Source organism: Ammospiza caudacuta, chromosome 9 (assembly GCF_027887145.1).
Source record: "Ammospiza caudacuta isolate bAmmCau1 chromosome 9, bAmmCau1.pri, whole genome shotgun sequence".
Lineage (NCBI taxonomy): Eukaryota > Metazoa > Chordata > Aves > Passeriformes > Passerellidae > Ammospiza > Ammospiza caudacuta.
Genome location: NC_080601.1, coordinates 1,064,848 through 1,083,157, shown reverse-complemented (window position 1 = coordinate 1,083,157; position 18,310 = coordinate 1,064,848). Strand labels below are relative to the sequence as shown.

General features: G+C 45.3%; 2 protein-coding genes across 2 annotated transcripts; both read left to right on the top strand.

Moving 5' to 3' along the window:
• Positions 1–2,139: 2,139 nt before the first annotated feature.
• Positions 2,140–5,185, top strand: SRGN (serglycin). Its single transcript, XM_058810811.1, has 3 exons — positions 2,140–2,328; positions 3,993–4,140; positions 4,874–5,185. The coding sequence occupies exons 1-3, from the start codon at positions 2,238–2,240 to the stop codon at positions 5,070–5,072; spliced, it is 438 nt and encodes a 145-aa protein (XP_058666794.1). The 5' UTR covers positions 2,140–2,237; the 3' UTR covers positions 5,073–5,185.
• Positions 5,186–5,611: 426 nt separating this feature from the next.
• Positions 5,612–16,796, top strand: VPS26A (VPS26 retromer complex component A). Its single transcript, XM_058810213.1, is given in 10 exon segments — positions 5,612–5,668; positions 5,670–5,693; positions 8,708–8,857; positions 10,548–10,620; positions 12,558–12,714; positions 13,160–13,324; positions 13,750–13,856; positions 14,859–14,927; positions 15,519–15,661; positions 16,486–16,796. Coding segments are annotated over 10 exon segments (1,059 nt in total). The 3' UTR covers positions 16,600–16,796.
• Positions 16,797–18,310: the final 1,514 nt, after the last annotated feature.

Sequence of the window (18,310 nt, the reverse complement as noted above, 5' to 3'; positions counted from 1 at the left end):
GAAGAGAAAATAAAAGGAAAGGAAAAGAAAATAAAAGGGAAAAGAAAATAAAAGGAAAGGAAAAGAAAAAATAAAAGGAAAAGGGAAAGGAAAAGGAAAAGGGAAAAGGAAAGGAAAAGAGAAAAGAAAAAAAGAAAAGGGAAAAGAAAAGAAAAGAAAAGGAGAAAAGAAAATAAAAGAAAAGGAGAAAAGAAAATAAAAGGAAAGGTAAAGGGAAAAGAAAAGGGAACAGGAAAGGAAAAGAGAAAAGAAGAAAAGAAAAGAAAAGAAAAGAAAAGAAAAGAAAAGAAAAGAAAAGAAAAGAAAAGAAAAGAAAAGAAAAGAAAAGAAAAGAAAAGAAAAGAAAAGAGGAGGAAAGAAAATTAAAATAAAATAAAATAAAATAAAATAAAATAAAATAAAATAAAATAAAATAAAATAATAAAATGAGAAAAGAAAATAAAAGGAAAAGAAAAGTAAAGGAAAAGGAAAAAAAGAAAATAAAAGAAAAGGAGAAAAGAAAATAAAAGGAAAGGAAAAGGGAAAAGAAAAGGGAATAGGAAAGGAAAAGAGAAGAGAAAAAAGAAAAGAAAAGAAAAGAAAAGAAAAGAAAAGAAAAGAAAAGAAAAGAAAAGAAAAGAAAAGAAAAGAAAAGAGAGCTGATGCTAAAAATCCAAAGCAGAAATGCGGGTGCTAACAAAGGCCGCTGCACCCGAGTCCCTGCGCACCCGCCTGCTCGGGGCTGCTGTTTGTGCTGTGCCAGAGCAGAGGCTCAGAGCTGAGCACAGCTCGGCCCCTTAGCTGGGGCTGGGCCTGCTCGGGGCTGCTGTTTGTGCTGTGCTGTGCAGAGGCTCAGAGCTGAGCACAGCTCAGTCCCTCAGCTGGGGCTGTGCCTGCTCGGGGCTGCTGTTTGTGCTGTGCCAGAGGCTCAGAGCTGAGCACAGCTCGGCCCCTCAGCTGGGGCTGTGCCTGCTCGGGGCTGCTGTTTGTGCTGTGCCAGAGCAGAGGCTCAGAGCTGAGCACAGCTCAGTCCCTCAGCTGGGGCTGTGCCTGCTCGGGGCTGCTGTTTGTGCTGTGCCAGAGCAGAGGCTCAGAGCTGAGCACAGCTCGGTCCCTCAGCTGGGCTGGATCCCAGCCTGGAGAGGGCAGGGAGCTGCTGGAGGCTCCCGCGCTGCTCTCGGGGCTTGGGTGGGACGCCATGCCCTGGGGAAAGGCACTGCTGAGCCCAGGGCCGCGCTGGGGCCTCTGTGGGCTTTCCAGCGCACAAAAATAGATTTACCACAGACAACTTGCGCTCTCGGCCCCGGGGCTGCCGAGGCTGCGCTGCAGTCAGCGAGTGCCCCAGTTCATCCAGCAGCTCTCTGTGCGAGGGAGAAAACCTCCGGGACTGTGATAACCTCCTTGTTGTCATTTCCCCTGAAGGGAGCTCCAGCCTGCTCTAACCACAGCCAAAAGGCACGAGCCAGCTGAGAGGGAGCTTCTCTTCTTCTGTCTTTCGTGGCTTTTCAATGTGTGCCTTGTGGAGCCACATGGGATCCAAAGCCTTTGCCACATTCCCTGGGGCATTTGCACCACACAGCGATGATCTGGCCAAGCAAACTGCCTGAGCTCGCTCTTCTAGAAGGAGGTGATGTGTTTCTACCAGAATATGTTACCTAACTTAATACATTTTTTTCACTTCTGCTGTGAATATCTATGATTCTGCTTAAAATAATCAACATCAAACCCAAGCCTGGCATGAGATGCCAGAGATCATTTACTCACTTCTGTGGGAAAAGAGGATTCCCCAGCTGGTGAAACATGTCCTGGCTGTGAGTAGCTGGCTTCTAAGCCATCTGCTGGACTGCTGAGGGCTTGAGGCAGGGAAAAGCAGTGCCAGTGCCAATGCAAAAATGCAGTTGACCTAAAATCAGGGAACATTAAGCACTGCTTTTTCACTCTCAGCATCGGGCAGAGGCTGGGTGGGATGAGTGCCTTGCTGGCAGCACCACCTTCATCCCAGCTCCTGGGCCCTGGGTTTGCTCTCCTCCTCGGGCAAACCAGGAGATGCAGGCAGAGGAGCTTGAATCTGGCCTGATGGAGGCAGGAAGGCCCCAGAGCTGGGCTTTTCTCTTCATCTGTCTCACCCCCAGGAAGTGGTGACGCAGGTTATGGGCTGGGTTTGAGGTTTTGGAAACTTCTTCTAAAAGTCGATCTGGTCCTCGCCGCTCTCATTCCCGCGGCGTGACGCCGAGGTGAGGGCTGCCTGGAGCAGAGGGATGCCGGCCAAGATGCAGCTCCTCATCAGATGGAACGGGAGGATTTGCCTGGCCGTGTGTTTAATCCTCTTTGTGGGATGCACAGCGCAAGGTAAAACGGGGCGGTTGTTCTCGCTGTAATCCTCTTTCTGGGCTAGGCACGGAGGCTGAGAAAGCAGCCTCTGAGTTTACAAACTGGCCTTCTTCTGGGGGTAATGAGGTCTGTCAGAAAGGCTGTTTGCTAATGTTTCTTTTCCTGGGGGGGGAATGGCAAGAAAATGTGCTTTTTGCAATTGGAACATTTCAGTTTTTCCAAAACAAAATACGTTGTTGCATGAGTGTATGTTTTCAGTCTGCATATCTCAAGATATAATTTTCTAAAAGTCCCTTTCAAAGTGGTGTGGTTGCTGCTGTTACTCAGTTGTGAGTTGCAGGCATGGTGTGTAACAGCTCCCATGTCATAACTCCTACGGTCTTCTTGTTCTGGGGGCAGCAGGGAAGGAAACTGGGTGTAAGTGTGAGGAAACCAAACGGTTCATTCCGTAAAGCATTGCAACACGCACCACAAAAATGGCAAAAGGGAAATATTGATTCATGATGCTGTGCCCTGTGGGGTTGTTTCTCCTGAGAGAAAAACTGCTCTTCAAGCGTGGAGATATAACATATATAGATATAATTTGTCCACAAACCAAAGCTGTGGTAGTGATAGGCTCTCAATGTGCATCACCACTCTGAGGCTGATCTTTGAGGGATTATGGCCTGCTTGTTCTGGGTTGCTTACTTGCAATTTTTTCAGCTGCAGCTGTTTATTTTGTTGCCACTGTTATCGTTAAAAACCTTCTTAATAATAGGTGAGGAGAAGAAAATAAGTATGAAAAGGGAATATGCTGTAGAGGCAGCAGGAAATCACACCCGTGAGATGTTTTCTCTTTTACAGAAGAGTGTAGGAGGTAGCTGAAAGTCATCCAGCACATTATGGAAATATATAGGGCAATAGAGGAGTGTAATTACAGAAAGATATTCCCAGGAAACGGAGAAGAAAATAGATCAAATGCCAACAGGTTGAGAATGCACCAGGAGGTTTCTGAACAAATTAATTACATGAGACCAAGAGGAAGGATGAAATGTCACTGCTCCTATCTTTATGATGTGATCCTTATTTTGTCGTTTTGGTATTTTTTGAGGACCCACATTTTCAGTGACAGCCCCAATCAGGCACCTGGGGAGCATCAGAACTGAAAACAGGATTTACAAAGCCTTGTTGTGTCTAGGAGACACCTGAACAGTGTCTCCTCTGGCAAGTGCTCCCAGAGCCTCCATAAACCGCAAAACCTGCTTTGAGTGTCTCACGTCCCCATCAAAACTCAGCCTGTTGAAACTGAAGGGGCAGAGCTGGAGCCACCAGAGGAAGGAGAGCACAGCTCTCTGCTGGGTGCCTTGTCCCCAGAGGTTTTCTCGTTATTTTCACCTCCAAGGAGAGCTGCAGGACTTTCCCATGGGCTGCTCTGCGTGAGGGGATTCCCTGGGATTTCCCGTCCAGGGCTTCCTCCTGCCGTGTGCGAGGCGTGCCTGATGTCTCCGATGACAAAAACACCACTTAGGATGTCAGCAGCCATTTTAAATTTAGAACAAACGTCTTGAGGGTTACTTTGCTTTTCCGGAGGCTGAGCAATCAGGGCCACGCAAATTACCTCCACGCGCTCCTTTCAGCCTTGTTCGGCGCTGATAAAGCTCCCAGGAGCCGGTGAATAATGAATGTCCCTGTGGTTCCTGCAGGTGCTCCGACGCAGAGGGCGAGGTACAAGCGGGTGAGGTGCCGGCCCTACCCCTGGTCTGCCAACTGCATCGAGGAGCAGGGGCCCTGGTTCCACATGCCCTCTGGTGGGGCCAACAGGATCCTTCCTCCCGCGGCTGACCCCTTCCTGTGAGTTCACCACGCCAGCCACTCCTTTCTGAAATTTTAAAAGTAACAAAACCGTTATGAAATAGTAATACAATTAGAGGAGTAATAATCTGGACAATTTGAATTAGGACAATATGAGGCAATAGAAACAAAGAGTTATGGACGTCCAGGTATCTTTTTCTGGGCAAAATAAGCCCGAAAAAGGCCCCACGTTAACAGAGGATTAGCCCTTAAAAACAACAGCCTGTTGCATATTCATACACACCTCATCCACGATGCATAAATTCCATTCAAACACAGGATTCTGTCTGGTCATGTCAACTTCTTCTTCATAATCCTGACAGCATCGTCCTGCCCAAGTGAGGCAGGAAGAAGTTCGTTTCTTCTGATAATGGAGCAATAAATTCTCTTTCTCTGAAAGATTCAGGTGCCCTGTGGCTGCTATTTCAGTGCGAGTCCTTTCTTTAAAACAAGCATCCTACATAGCATAGTTTCTATTTTAACATTTTGTTATAACTTAAAACTATATGTAACACACTACTAAAGAAAATTAATACAGCATTAGTTCTAACGCAACACATATAACGTTAATTTGAATATTTGCAAAAAGCCAATCATAAAATACACATTTTCCACACTAGCACCCCAAAATGTATTATTCCTGCCTTGACAGTCCTGTCACAGCGTGGCTCGCCCACAGTAATGTGAGGCTTTCTGTGTTCATGTGAGAGATAAGATTGCCGCTCTGTTTCAGGATGAAGAGGTACCAGGAGCTGGGTGACATATTCCCTCTCTCCAGTGAGGACGCCGGCTCTGGCTCCAACACCGTGGTGGAGGCAGAGCCAGCCTCTGGCTCGGGGCTGGGTGACAGTGACAGCTTCCCTGCCCTCCTGGAGAGCCTGCGGGGCAGCGAGCTGCAGGAGAAGCTGTCGGAGGAGGATTTGCTCCTCTAGGGCCGGGGATGCCCCTCATGCGCCGCTGCCTCGCCTCTTCCCCGCAGCCTGACCCGACAGCCACGACGCGGTTTTAAACCAGCATCAATAAAAACTCTGCCTTAAGATCTTTACTGCTTTCGCCTACTAAAAGCATTGTTGTTCAGTCTGAACTGCCTTTTTATGTGTGTGCGTGCGGCAGCCATCCCAATGGGGGGAACAACAGCGATGGCCTGGGTCAGCGATGGGTGCGCAGCCAGCTCTGTGGGAAAGCCATCGTGCTCTGAGGGGAAAAATCCAACCCTTTGTGCGCTGGGAGCCGCCTGCGCTTTTACAGCAGCCAGCCAATCGCGTATGCCGAAAACGAGCGCCAATTCGTGCCCAAAGGAAAGGTTTATCCCCGCGTTATTTATTATATATGAGGGGAGCTCCCAGCGCTGCCCCTCCCGGCCGCCAGGGGGCGCCCTCCGGAGGCGGGCACGGGGCTGGAGGGGCGGTCACGTGCGGCGGGGCGTGGCCCCGGAGGGGGTGGGCGTGGCCTGGGGAAGCCGTAAGGTCACATGAGCAGGGGCGCGCGGCCGGGGGCGGCTGGTGCTGTGCGCGCGGGGCCGGTGGCGGGCCGCGGAGGGGGCGCGTACCATGGTGAGTGCGGGGGGGGGGGGGACGGGGTGGCGGTTGTGAAGGGGGCGCGGAGCGGGCGCGTACCATGGCGAGTGCGGGGCGGGGGGGGGGCAGCGCCGATCCGCCATCGCCTGAGGCGGCAGCGGCGGCCTGGGCAGGGCGGTGCCTCCTCTCCCCCTCCTTCCTTCCAGAACTAAGGATTTAAGGGATTGTTAATTTTATTCGCGGATAAAAAGTGCCCGCATGACCTGGGTAGGGCGGGGTTTGGCGGTGCGGCTCGGGTTCCGTGTGCCCCGCGGAGCTGCCGTCGGGCAGAGCGGCCGGGCGGCCCCGGGGTTACCGGGATCTTCCGGCAGCGCCGTGAGGCAGCGCTGCCAGCCCCGAGCCGAGCACACCCTCCGGGAAACTGCCCGCAGCTGGGCCGAGTGCTCCGGGAGCTCCCATGAGGAGTTAAAAGATACGCGCTTAAAGAGCCTCTGGATCGATGGCTTTGTGTTCTGGGCTGTTCGGGTTCCTTCAGCGTGCAGGAGCCGCTCGGGGCTCCGTGCGAGGCCGGGGTTTCTGTACGCTCTGTGAGCCCCCGGCATTCGCACAAGTCCTTCCTTCCGTGCGGCTCTCGAACGCGGCTTGCTTTAGGTCCTGATGTGGCACAATCTCCAGCGTCTGTCTTGAGCACAAAACCCAGAGCGGAGCCTGGCGTTTGGCCAGTTTCTGGAAACCCCAGTTCTCTGTCTGCATTCTCTTAAACTGTAACATAATAAGCCCTGTGATAGCTATCTAAAATACTTCTTGTTTTGCATAGTTTCCCCACAACAGTATCTTCGATAGCAGCTGGAGGAGATGCCTGCTGCCGACTTCTTTATTTCATATGTTCTTATTCTCTCTGAAGGAGATCATAGCTAATCTCGGAGGAGTGCAGTTGAAATATTTACGTGCAGTCTGCTGAGGAGTGACCTGTTACCAATGTTTGGTCTGGCTGACCATTTAAATGGTCTGCTTGTAATTCAGAAGGTACTGCGAGAGCATCCTTTGTAGTTTGCTTAAGGGCAAAGTGGTTCCTTCTTTAGTTAGAGGGGAGTATAAGACTAATCTGGAAAACAAGTACAGTTTCAAGGAAAAATGTGGCCATGCTCAAAAGTATCTTGTGTCCATAACTCTTTGTTTCTATTGTCTCATATTGTCCTAATTCAAATAGTCTACAGTTTGGAATTCTGAAGCCAAGAATCAGTAATGGTTCTAGCGTGCACTGTTTGCAAAACAAAACAGCAAAAAGAATTTTTCAGCAGTCTGCTCAAATCTGTGCTTGGCAGAGACTTGGAGTACATTTTGGTCTTCTGTCTGCTGGCCCTGTTGGTCATCTGCTGCTGCTTCCACCTCAGAACGTGTGGTGGATGCAGCAGGGTTCAGCTGGAGTAACACATGACGTGGGGCTGATTGCTGAGCACACCCAAAGTCAGTTTAGTCTTTACCTCCAGCTTGCTCTGGGTCCTTCCTTTAGGAGGGGTGAGCATGAAGTCCCTTGGTGTTCCTACTGCTGGGCAGTAGCATTCTGATCAGATCCTCCCCTAGGCTCTGCATTTCAAACCTGAGATCCCCAGAATGTCTTGGAAGGAGTTCTCACTCCTTTTTTTCAGTGTTAAATTGATGTGGTGGCAGCGATTGTGTCGTTTAACCCCAGCTGGCAAGAAAACACCACCGCAGCCGCTCGCTTATCTCCCCACCTGGTGGGATGGGGAGGGGAAGCAAAAGTAGGTTAAGATAAGAGCTTAATAATTGAAGCAAAGTAAAATATAATAATGGTAAATAATAACATAACAATAATAGAAAGGGAACATGAATGAGTGATGCACAGTATAGTTGATGCCAGAGGCCTGCCAGCCCCCTCTGGGTACCTCCCCCAGTTTAGGGGGGACAGGACATTCTGAGGTGGGGAATATCCCTTTGGTTTGGGTCACCTGCCCTGGCCATGCTCCCTCCCAGCTCTTTGGTGTGCCTCCCCACTGGCAGGGCATGAGGCACAAAAGAAGTCCTTGACTTGGAATGAGCCTGACTTAGCTAAAACCTCAGTGTGTTATCAATGTTATTCCAGACCGAATCCAAAAAACATCACCGTGTCAGCTACTGAGAAGAAATTAACTCTAGGAGAGCTTACATCTAGAAGAAGTTAGCTCCAGCCAAAGGCAGGACAGACTGTTCCATGTGTACCAAATTCATCTGGTTGAAGCAGATGTTCTCATGGAGAACACAGTGTAATTTCTCAAAAAACCCCAGAAGAATCACACTGAATTAGTGACGTGTCGTCTGCTTTAGTACATCAAAGCAGATTAGTGCCCAGATCTTTGGAGGAAAATGTTAAAATGTTGGCTTTTGCACTAATCTTGTTGAGTTTCCCATGGAGCACGAAGAGCTGCGTGTTTCCAGCTCCTTGGAAGAGCTGTTTGTGTAGGATCAAAGGATGGGCTCTGTGTTTGGTGCCCGTCAAAAGTTGGAGCACAGAGAATCTGAGGAGAGGACAGCTCTGTGCCTGGAGCAGTGTCCCAGTGTCACACACCTGTGACACCCCTCTGTCACAGCTGAGAGCTGCCTGGAGAGCTGCTGCTGCCCCGCACAGACAACTGTGCTGTGTGGGCAAGGCAGCAAAGAAATCCCAGTTCCCCTTCCCCAGCCAGGGGATGCTTTGGGCTTTGCATTTTATCCCCTGTTACTTTCATATTACTCTTTCTTTCCATTCTACTTTGCTCTAGAGTTTGAGTTTTGTAGTGGTAGCAATGGTAATTACGCTGAGTACTTTTTATAAATATGATATTTAGTGAGAGCTGTCACTGCTTGTTTCTGACCTGGTTCCAGTTATTTGCTGGACGAACAGCCGTCCTTTGTCACCACTGCTCCTTGAGGCTCTGATACATAATGGCTTTGTCACTTGGTGGGAACACAAATGGTTTTTCCCCAGCATATAGTGTACAGCTGAAAGTAAGCACCACATTTAAAATGGAGTGTTCTCTGTGTAGTAATTTACCCAGTTCTTGTTATTGCAGAGTTTTCTTGGAAACCTTTTCGTTCCTGTGTGTGAGATTGATGTTGTACTCAATGATGCTGAAACACGGAAACCCGCAGAAATCAAAACAGAAGATGGTAAAGTAGAAAAGCATTTTCTCTTCTACGATGGAGAGTCTGTTTCAGGAAAGGTAAATTTTCATTTAAAAGTGACTCTTAATTACTGTTCCTTTTCTGGCACGCAAATGCATTTTGGAAGGTAAATGAAAAACTGCTGTAAGAGGTGCATTTTCAGCTTATGTTGTTAGTCAAAGAGGAACTCTTTTGCTATGTATGGTTTTTAAACCACAGCCATTCAGGCAGCTGATAGAAGTCAGCATTTTTGAATGGTAACTGTTTGTTTATTTCTGGTCATCTGATATTTATGAATAAGCTTTTTGTGCAATGATGTGCAATCCTGCTGTTGCTTCTGATGAGAAAACTCTTTCAAACTGGATCCCCCTGCTTCCCCTTCCCTTTGAACTCCAAAATCCACAATCCAGTACAGGTAACAGTAATTTCTGGCTGGCAATTTGCATACCCTGAAGATAAGCCCTGCTCTCCATGCCCTGAAGTGATTTCTGGATTGCAACAGAGGAGCAAGTATGAAGTTCAGCTGACTGCTGAGTCAACAGGAGTGTTTCTTACTGGGAGAAAAGACAATGAAGTCGAGCTTGCCAGAAGGATTTCCCTGCATTCAGTATTGCACCTAGACACTCCTTGCCATCACTGTTTTACTGGAGCCATTCTCACTCTGAGTATTTCTGTTATGATTCACTCTTCCTTCAGAAGAGTTGAGTTGGGTTCTGAGATTGACTTCTGAATGCCTGCTTTGGTCTTGGCTGGCCTATAGCACTGGGCATCTCCCTGCTCTGGCCATGCCTTTCTGTACAGAGATCTTGCTCCTCTGGAAGGGTCCTTGCAGGGATGTGAAGGACACAAGATGAGCCTGAAGCCAGGAAACAGAGGGAGAAGCTTGTGATGCCCTGCTGGGACACTGCTGGCTTGTGTCAGGGACACCTGAGGGTGCCTGATGAGTTTTGGCTAACCCAGGCACAGTGGCACGGGGGGGTGTGGGAAACCAGAAATTTTTTGGGCAGCTTCTCTCCACCCCGTCCTTTTTTTCACCACAAAGATGGATTGTTGCAGTGGTTTATTTCCAACTCGCTGACAATGTGCTGGGTTTTTGTACAGGAATTTCTCTGGTCATCGCTGCCTTACAAGAAAACATTCTGTATGCTTAATATCTACATATCTCAATACAACTTAACCTTGTGGAACCCTTTCTTGTCTGTTTTTGAGAATCAGAGCCACAAATGAAAGTCTTCACAGTGGGTTTCATTATCTGTTATTTTTCATTGACTTAGCCAACACCAGTATTTAGCTGTCTGCCAGAGAAGGGACTGAAGCTCACATGACTTGAAAGGAATCAATCTCATGGCATTTCATTTTTGAACTTGCAGATGTGACAGTCAGAAGATGCTTTGAAGCATCACGACTGGCTCTGCTTGAGCTCTGGCTTGGATAGTTAATTTTGGGACTTGAAAGTTCCAATTTTAGTTATGAGATTCAGTCTCATGGATGATTAGATTTTTCTTGAATGTTTTAATGGTGCTTTGGAAATGCTTAATTTCGTGATCAGCTGTTTGATCTGGCTGCCTTTGAGTTCTTGAGAAGAGATCTTGGTTTCCTTTTTCTTGGATGTTTTCCTTTTTACTGAGATTGTGTTAGAGTGAAAATGCTGAAAAAAATTAACTTTTGTTTTTTTTTTTTGTTTTTTTTTTTTTTTTTTTTTTTTTTTTTTTTTTTTTTTTTTTTTTTTTTTGTTTTTTCCCTTGGTAGGTGAACGTCTCCCTTAAACATGGGAAGAGACTAGAGCACCAAGGAATTAGAATTGAATTTGTAGGACAAATTGGTGAGTTTAAGCTCTAAAGGGGCTTTTAGGTGCTTGTGGTTTATGGAGCTTGGCATTGTGACTGTCAGCAGTTCGGCTCAGACAAGAGGAAAGTTGTTTTCCCTACTTTAAAACAAGTGATGTACTAATTAGTGCTGCTCAGAAAGTCATTGGGAGAAATGGGTTGGTGGGTATTCAGTCTGTCTCAGACTAGCTAAAAGTTGGATTAATAGCCACTAGAGATTTAGGAAAACTAAACTCATGTTCTTCTCTGAAAGAAGAGAGGCATAGAAAAGAAATTAAGAGGCAGCCTATAGCAAAATACTTTAAATTTTTTATGGTAGTTGGAAATGTAAATTCGTTGTAACTACCAAAGTCTGCTTAGAGTTGAACTATGAGGAATCTTTATTATATTTACTTCTTACCAGTCCAGGTTATCTCTCTGCACCCTTGGGCTGGTGCTAAAATTCCTTCCCTCTCAGAGAGCTCTTTGCATTGGTGTCCCCCTTGGAAGTAATTGCTCAAGTTTCAGCCTCACACAACTGACTTTAAATGGAATTTCACAAATTCCCTGTTTCTCATCACTCAGTAGGCTCCAGTGTTCTGTGTCTGAAGTGTTGTGCAGCAGATATGGCTGAGACCTGGCACCTGCTGCTTTATGCTTGGAGGTTTTGATCAGTAAGGTTGTAAAATTAAACTTTGAGAATAAAGCAGCACTGTGATGGGAGTGAGGCATATAGACAGGAAAAAAGGTCTCAGGTGTGTCACCTTCATTTAGCCTGTTGTCTTCTGTCAGCTGTACAGATTGGTTTTCATCTTGACTTACACAGTTTATTCTCTAGATGAATTTAATTTGATGTAGTGTTTCTTGAAATTGATGCATTTCTGGGACTTTCTGTTATGCTACATTTGGAAGTGCACAGAGTTATGCAGATGTGGTTTAAACTGCTGCTCTTTGTACTTGTCCATGTTTTCTTGCATCCTCCCCAGTGTTAGTATAGAAGTGCAAAAAGCATTCCAGTAGTGATATCTGCACTGTTTGCAGACTAACTCCATATCCAAGCTGTATTTTAGACCAGCTCTGCAGAGCACAGCTTTTCTGACTGGCAAAGAAGTATTTGATATGCAGCATTAGATAAATTCTTGTCCCAGCAAACTAAGTACATGTTTAGACAATTTGTGGTCATATTAGAAAATAGGAGTTACTAGTTAGTGTCAGTTTCTACCACATTGGCAGTGATAAATTGTGGAGTTGGTTTAGTTCATTTACTCTTTTCTGAAAAACTGCCCATGCTGATGTTCAGCTTTGAATGGTGGAGAAGCTTATTTTTAGATACTGAAGTGCTTGGGTTTTGATTTTAGGGTGATATTTGGTGAGGATTGCATGACACATGTCTAGGAATGAATCACTGACAGCACTCTGGGGACAGGAGATGCTGTGGCTGTGCAGCTGCCTTTGTTTCCAAATGATTGACTTGGACCAGGGGCCATAAGAAGCCATTTGACTGTACACTAGTAGGAACAATAAATTATTTGCTAGATGTTGTTAATCTGCAGACCAGATTAGGATCACTGGTCCTAAATAAGGCAGCCCTGACACTGCTTGGGTTTTGTCCCTGCAGCAGTAAATGCTGGAAAACCAGGCAGTGCTAATTACAGAGCATGCAAAGCAAGAAGTACTTATTAAAGCTAGCTAAACTGTCATTAACAAACAATGCCATGCAAGTGAAGCTCTCAATGAGTTCTCTTCATTCCAGTTAGTTCTTTAGGGATGCTAACTGTAGGTTGCTAGAACTGAAGGTAATTTGAAAACCTGAATAAAACATTTGGTCAAATATGTGTATTTTAAGTTAATTGCTTCTCTCATACTCTCCCACCTGCTGCTGCCAAATTAGAGGCAATTTTGTTTGCTAAAAATAAACACTGAAACATATTTTCCTTTAACTTTCTAACTTTAGAACTCTTCAATGACAAAAGCAATACCCATGAATTTGTAAACTTAGTGAAAGAACTGGCCTTACCTGGAGAACTGACCCAAAGCAGAAACTATGACTTTGAATTCATGCAGGTTGAAAAGCCATATGAATCCTACATTGGTGCCAACGTCAGACTGAGGTTTGTAACTGCTAAACCTTTTTTTTCCTCTCCTCCCCTGCAGAAAATTCATAATTTAGCAATTATGCTGCCCCCTCTTTCTTCCTTTTAGTTATTACATAGAACATGTAAAAGCCAGTAGCTAGTGTGCCTTGATTGGAGTTGTGGAGATTTTAACACAATGTGGTCTTTTCTACTTAATTAGAAATCACTCAATGCTGTTTGTATAAATAAAATTCCTCCAGTTCAATCAAGTGAAGACAGCCCATGTCTCTCCTTTAAAAGGAAAACCCATACCCACAACTGAAGGAAACACTCCCACATGTGTTGTGTCTTGTATTTTGGTGTCTTACTCTTTTTAACAGATTGTGCACTGGTCTTTCAAAGAACAGCTGTACTTCAGAACATGAGGGCTCTTATTAGCCAACCTGAATAATTCTGGCTAACCCAGTGGCTTTCCTCCTAGGTATTTTCTGAAAGTGACAATAGTGAGACGGCTGTCAGACTTGGTGAAAGAATATGATCTGATTGTTCACCAGCTCGCCACATACCCAGATGTAAACAACTCCATCAAAATGGAAGTAGGCATTGAGGACTGTCTCCACATAGAGTTTGAATACAATAAGTCAAAGTAAGTGTCAGAGTAAAGTGCTTTTAAGTAAGTAACTTGGTCTAAAAGGGTCCAGTATGTGATACATGGTGTGCAACTTCACCTTCTGGAGAGTTAAAATGTAAAGTACTAATTGCACAAAGGCCTTTTTGAGATCTAGTTGGCTGTTCTGCCTTCAGTGCTAACAGGAAGGTCACTAGCAAATATTTAAGACTTAATTTTTGCATTTCCACCTTTTCAGTATGACTGATAGCACTTCCTTTACTGGTACTGATGGAATGATGGAAATATTTTAGTTGCTCTGGTCTGGCTCAAGTGCTTAGTTCACTGGGGAAGTGAGCTCCAAGTAGTTTCTAGGCAGATAACTGCCTGTGTGACTTGTGTTCAAGAAGATGCAAAACTTGTGTTTATTCTTTAACAAAACCCCCCATTTTGTTCTCTTAAAGGTATCACTTAAAGGATGTGATTGTTGGAAAAATATATTTCCTCTTAGTGAGAATAAAAATTCAGCACATGGAGTTGCAGCTGATCAAAAAGGAGATCACTGGAATTGGTAAGAGAGACAGAGTCCAAATGAAATGGCAGCTTGTGTGCCAGCTGGGCCTCATGCAGACCTGGAGAACGAAGTCAGTGGTTGTAGTGCTGGCTGGACAGTGCTCCACCAGCTTCTTTCTCCCTGCTGTGTGACTGCCATTTGCATTTTGTGCTTTGGCAATAATACTTCATAGTCAACACTGCCAGTCTGTTCAATTGTTCTGGGATTGTGACTCTTCACAAATGTGAACCCTTTAAATGGAATTTGGGCACAAATGTACAGTAGTTTAATCAGCCTCAATAGATAAGAACAAGGGAGGAGGTGTAAAATGCATCCTGGAGACCCCCCCTTGCCTCTACAGGGATGAACTGGTTAAGGGGGCTTGGTGAACATCAGCAGGAATCAGTCATGTTCTAGAGTGTGCCATTTTCTGTCATCCAAAACAATGGATAGGATGGAAATACCAGGTGGCTTTGAAGCAGAAACAGCTTGGTTGTTGCACATCAGGTTTGTACTCACTGCAACAAGGGGAGGCTGTGGCTCAGGACACTTCATTCCCAGGGGCTGGGGTTCTGGGGAGCTTCTTCTGTGGAGAATGAGAAAGCTTCCACTAGAGGAAGGGCAGAAAGCTCTACTTTATTTCTGGCTGATAACCCTTCATTTTCTAGTTTGAGCATGGCCCAGCAGTACCAGTTGCTAGCCCTGCTCACCAAGCAGAGCAGTTTCAGGATTCCAGACCCTCTTGCTTGTCCCTTAATTAAAGTTTGCATAGCCAGGGCTCCTTGAAGCTCTGCTGCCTGCCTTGCTGTGTCAGTGTGGTGGGGAGAGAGCAAGAAAGAGATGTCCTGCCTTGGAGAGGGGTTTGCTTGCTTCAGCCATGGCTGACTTACATGCAAGACAAAGGCAAAAATGCGGTGCTGTGTTAATTTAAAAGCTGCAGAGTGGAAGTTGTTGCTATAAAACTTTGTGAATGTTTAAAACTGAAGTGTGTGTTCTCACAGAGAAAACTTGTTTCACCAGGACCCAGTACCACAACAGAGACAGAAACCATCGCAAAGTATGAAATAATGGATGGGGCACCAGTTAAAGGTAAGTAACTGTGATTGTTTTCAAGGGGGAGCAGATGGTGCTAAAATCCTATTTAAAAGATCTATTTAATTTAAATTTAATTTAATTTAAATCCTATTTAAAATATCTGGGACAGAAGAGAGGACTTACACAATTTTTTTAATTGGAGAAACCACACTTCTCCTTAGGTTGCTGAAATGATGATGCATTTTTTATTTGGAGATGACATTTTTATGGACTTAGGGCATTTCCTTGGGATCCTAGTAACTTTAACTCTTATTTACCATTGGACATTCTGTGACTGATTCTTTCCTCAAACCTGACTCCGTGGTGTAGACCAGCTCTAGAGAGTTCAAAATACTGATCCTTCTGGCTTTCCTGCTTGCACTGAGAAAGGATTCTCACTTTTCATTTCACACTTGCTTTTGTGCTCAGTGTTACATTTCTGATTTTTTGGTGGGTATTTTTTTGTCTTGTGCATGTTTGTTTGTTTTTAACCAAGGAGCAGCACAGACAGAGCTTGGCAAACACTTTTATTTTGCACGTCTTCTGAAACTGTATTAATTATTCCAGATGCAAGGAGCTAATTTAAAGTCTCTGGGTTTTTTGCAGGTGAGTCAATTCCTATAAGATTGTTCTTAGCAGGCTATGACCCAACTCCAACAATGAGGGATGTGAACAAAAAGTTTTCAGTGAGGTACTTCTTAAATCTGGTGCTTGTGGATGAAGAGGACAGACGATACTTCAAACAGCAGGTATGGTCCTGTTGCAGAATTACCTGGGCTGTTTTAGTGCTGCTCTGAGCCTTCACCTGTGCTTCATGTGTGGCATAAGCATTTGTGCTGGCAGTGGTGCTGACAGCTCTGTAGGTGATGGGGCCTTGCAGAAAAGGAGCCAAGGGGGATGCTGTTCCAGCAAGGACAGGGTGCTCAGTACCATAGAACCTGCTTTGGGGATACCCAGACAAAACTCTGGTGGGTAAAATGAGCTACTGGTGCATTTGCTTGCTTCCTGAAACTCCTGCAGAGGAATCTCCTCTCCTGCACTCCTGCACACAGTCTGGGTTTAAAACTGCAAAGTGTTAATGAGGAAATTTCCCTGAAAATGTTACAGAAGATGAGGTGAGGGGCAGCCAAAGGGGTCACTGGAAGAAGCTGTGTGGATTAGATCAAAATATTCCTCCTACAAAGGAGACAACACAGTATAATTAAACACGGGAAACAAGGGGGAGCTGGAGCATACAGCGGCTATGGTTAGGCTTTGGATTTGGAGAAAAGGAGGAAGAAAAATTCCTTGAACTCTTTAATACTATTAAAATTGAGGGTAGGATAGTTAAGGAAGGGGTGACTGCTCAAGATTGTAAGTATTCAAGCAGAAACTAAATATGTGAACTTTATAGTGGTGTCTTTCTGTAACTTTTATATGAACTGCACTGATAAGTTGTGGGGATGCATTTTTTTGTGGACTCTTGTGTTTGGTTACCTTTTTTATTTTCCCAAAAGTTTTAGTTTATCAGGAACTTGATACTCTTGCCTTAATGGCAGCTGTTGGTTTCAAGAGTGTTTTCTTCCTCAACTAGGAAATAATTTTATGGAGAAAAGCTCCTGAGAAGCTGAGGAAACAACGGACAAACTTCCACCAGCGATTTGAATCTCCAGAGTCACAAGCATCTGCTGAGCAACCCGAAATGTGAACTGGTCTGAGGTGAAAAACTTTGCAGTGCTTCAGCAGGTTCAAGATGGCAGCAGCCTGTGGGAAAAGAAGGCCAGAATTCCCATTACAACTGTCTTCCTTCATCTTGCAGTGCTGCGTTTACCATGCTACTAAAGCATTCTTCAGTTAAACATTCAAGTATGTACATACATTTAAAATAAAGTGCTTTCTCAAACACTGGAACTTTCTTAAGCTACTATTTTATACTGCACATTTACTTTTATTTGATAATGTTGTATGCACTTGGGTATGCAAAAGCTTAAGTCTAGTTATTTCCATGCATGGTAGGCTGGTATATTTGATTTTTGCTGCTCACCTCTACAGTGTAGACTAAAGCATTTCCTGTCTCTCATGTTGTTTATTGCATGTTTGTTTCCAATGTTGCTTATTTGCTTTGTTTTGTTTTGAAACTGCATTAAGACACAATGACTAAATCACACTAAAAATCAAGGTTTATGGTGCATTTGTCCTAAAATCTCCTGATTACTACATTAGGCAGGGTTTAACTGAAGCTGCGTGTACGTGCACTATGGTTGGAGCCCTCAGACCAGGGGTTCTAAGAGGCTCTGCATCTGTCAGTAACAAAGAATATTGGGAAACATCTTTGCCCTCTCTCCCCCAGTTCTCTGTCAGACTTCTCTAAGTCTTTCACACCAGTTGCTCCTGACTTTTGGGGGCTCGTTACCCAGTAATTAGTGACTGTAGGGATGTCATGAGTTCACCCTTGGGTGGTGAGCGAGTAAAGTATTTGAACATAGTTATCTTATTGATGAAGTAAATGCTGGTAACATCGATTATTTTGCAAATATGTGAAACTGTGTTTCCTCCTGGCTTCATGATTCCACTGTCTTCACAGTCAGTGTCTAAAACTGTCGTGACAGGAGAGGCAAATGTCCCCAAAGGACATCCTTCTGGGGACTCTTAGAGCAAACGAGCTTTTTTGGGCTTCTGCAAAGGTATCCAAAGCCAGGCAAGCCTTAAAACTTAGAAGCTTGTCTGGCCTGCAGATTGTTTGTCTTTATCATCATCTCATAGGCATGTAGTGTTTGGAGAAGTAGCTTAAAGGAGCGAAGTGTTGATTGTTCACACGGAGCGTGGCTCTGTGTCACACCTGTGGCTTGGCACAAATGGAAGCCTGCTGTGAGGAAGGCAACTTGCACTCGGTTCTCTTGGCCTTTAAACCAAGGCTTCTCAGCTCCGGTGCAAGTGTCATTGGTAACCTTACTTTATGAGTAAGTAAATAATCAAATTACATTTCTGTAAGAACTGTTTTATTACTGTGGCACTTTGATAAAGCAGAGACTCTGTGTACTTTATGCTAGGATACTCCTAACGCGGATATCTTCGGCTGAGAGCAAATCCAACTCCCTCATGTAAGTGCCTGTTGAATAAAGTTAAAAAAAACCAAAACAACCAAATATTTTCATGGTCACTTGCATGTCGTAAACCTGGAAACGATGATTTTGAAAAACCTGATTGTGCAACCATGTGTAACGAGCGGGGGGAAGGCGTCCTGAGCTGCTATTTGAATTATTAAACCGGCTTTATTCTCACTAACCGCGCCTGGTCTGTGTGTGAGGGGCGCTGCGCTCCCTCAGGGTCTGTGGAGGGGGGGGGGGGGGGCGGGGGCGGTTCCGCGCACGCGCGGGTGGGCGGGGCGGGCGCGCGCCGATGACGCGTTGGCCGCGCGC

Excerpts from the sequence above, each read along its gene's own strand:
- SRGN (XM_058810811.1), top strand. The coding sequence starts at position 2,238 with ATGCCGGCCAAGATGCAGCTCCTCATCAGATGGAACGGGAGGATTTGC. Across the intron at positions 2,329-3,992 it reads TGTGGGATGCACAGCGCAAG|GTGCTCCGACGCAGAGGGCG; the intron begins GTAAAACGGGGC and ends TGGTTCCTGCAG. Across the intron at positions 4,141-4,873 it reads CCCGCGGCTGACCCCTTCCT|GATGAAGAGGTACCAGGAGC; the intron begins GTGAGTTCACCA and ends GCTCTGTTTCAG.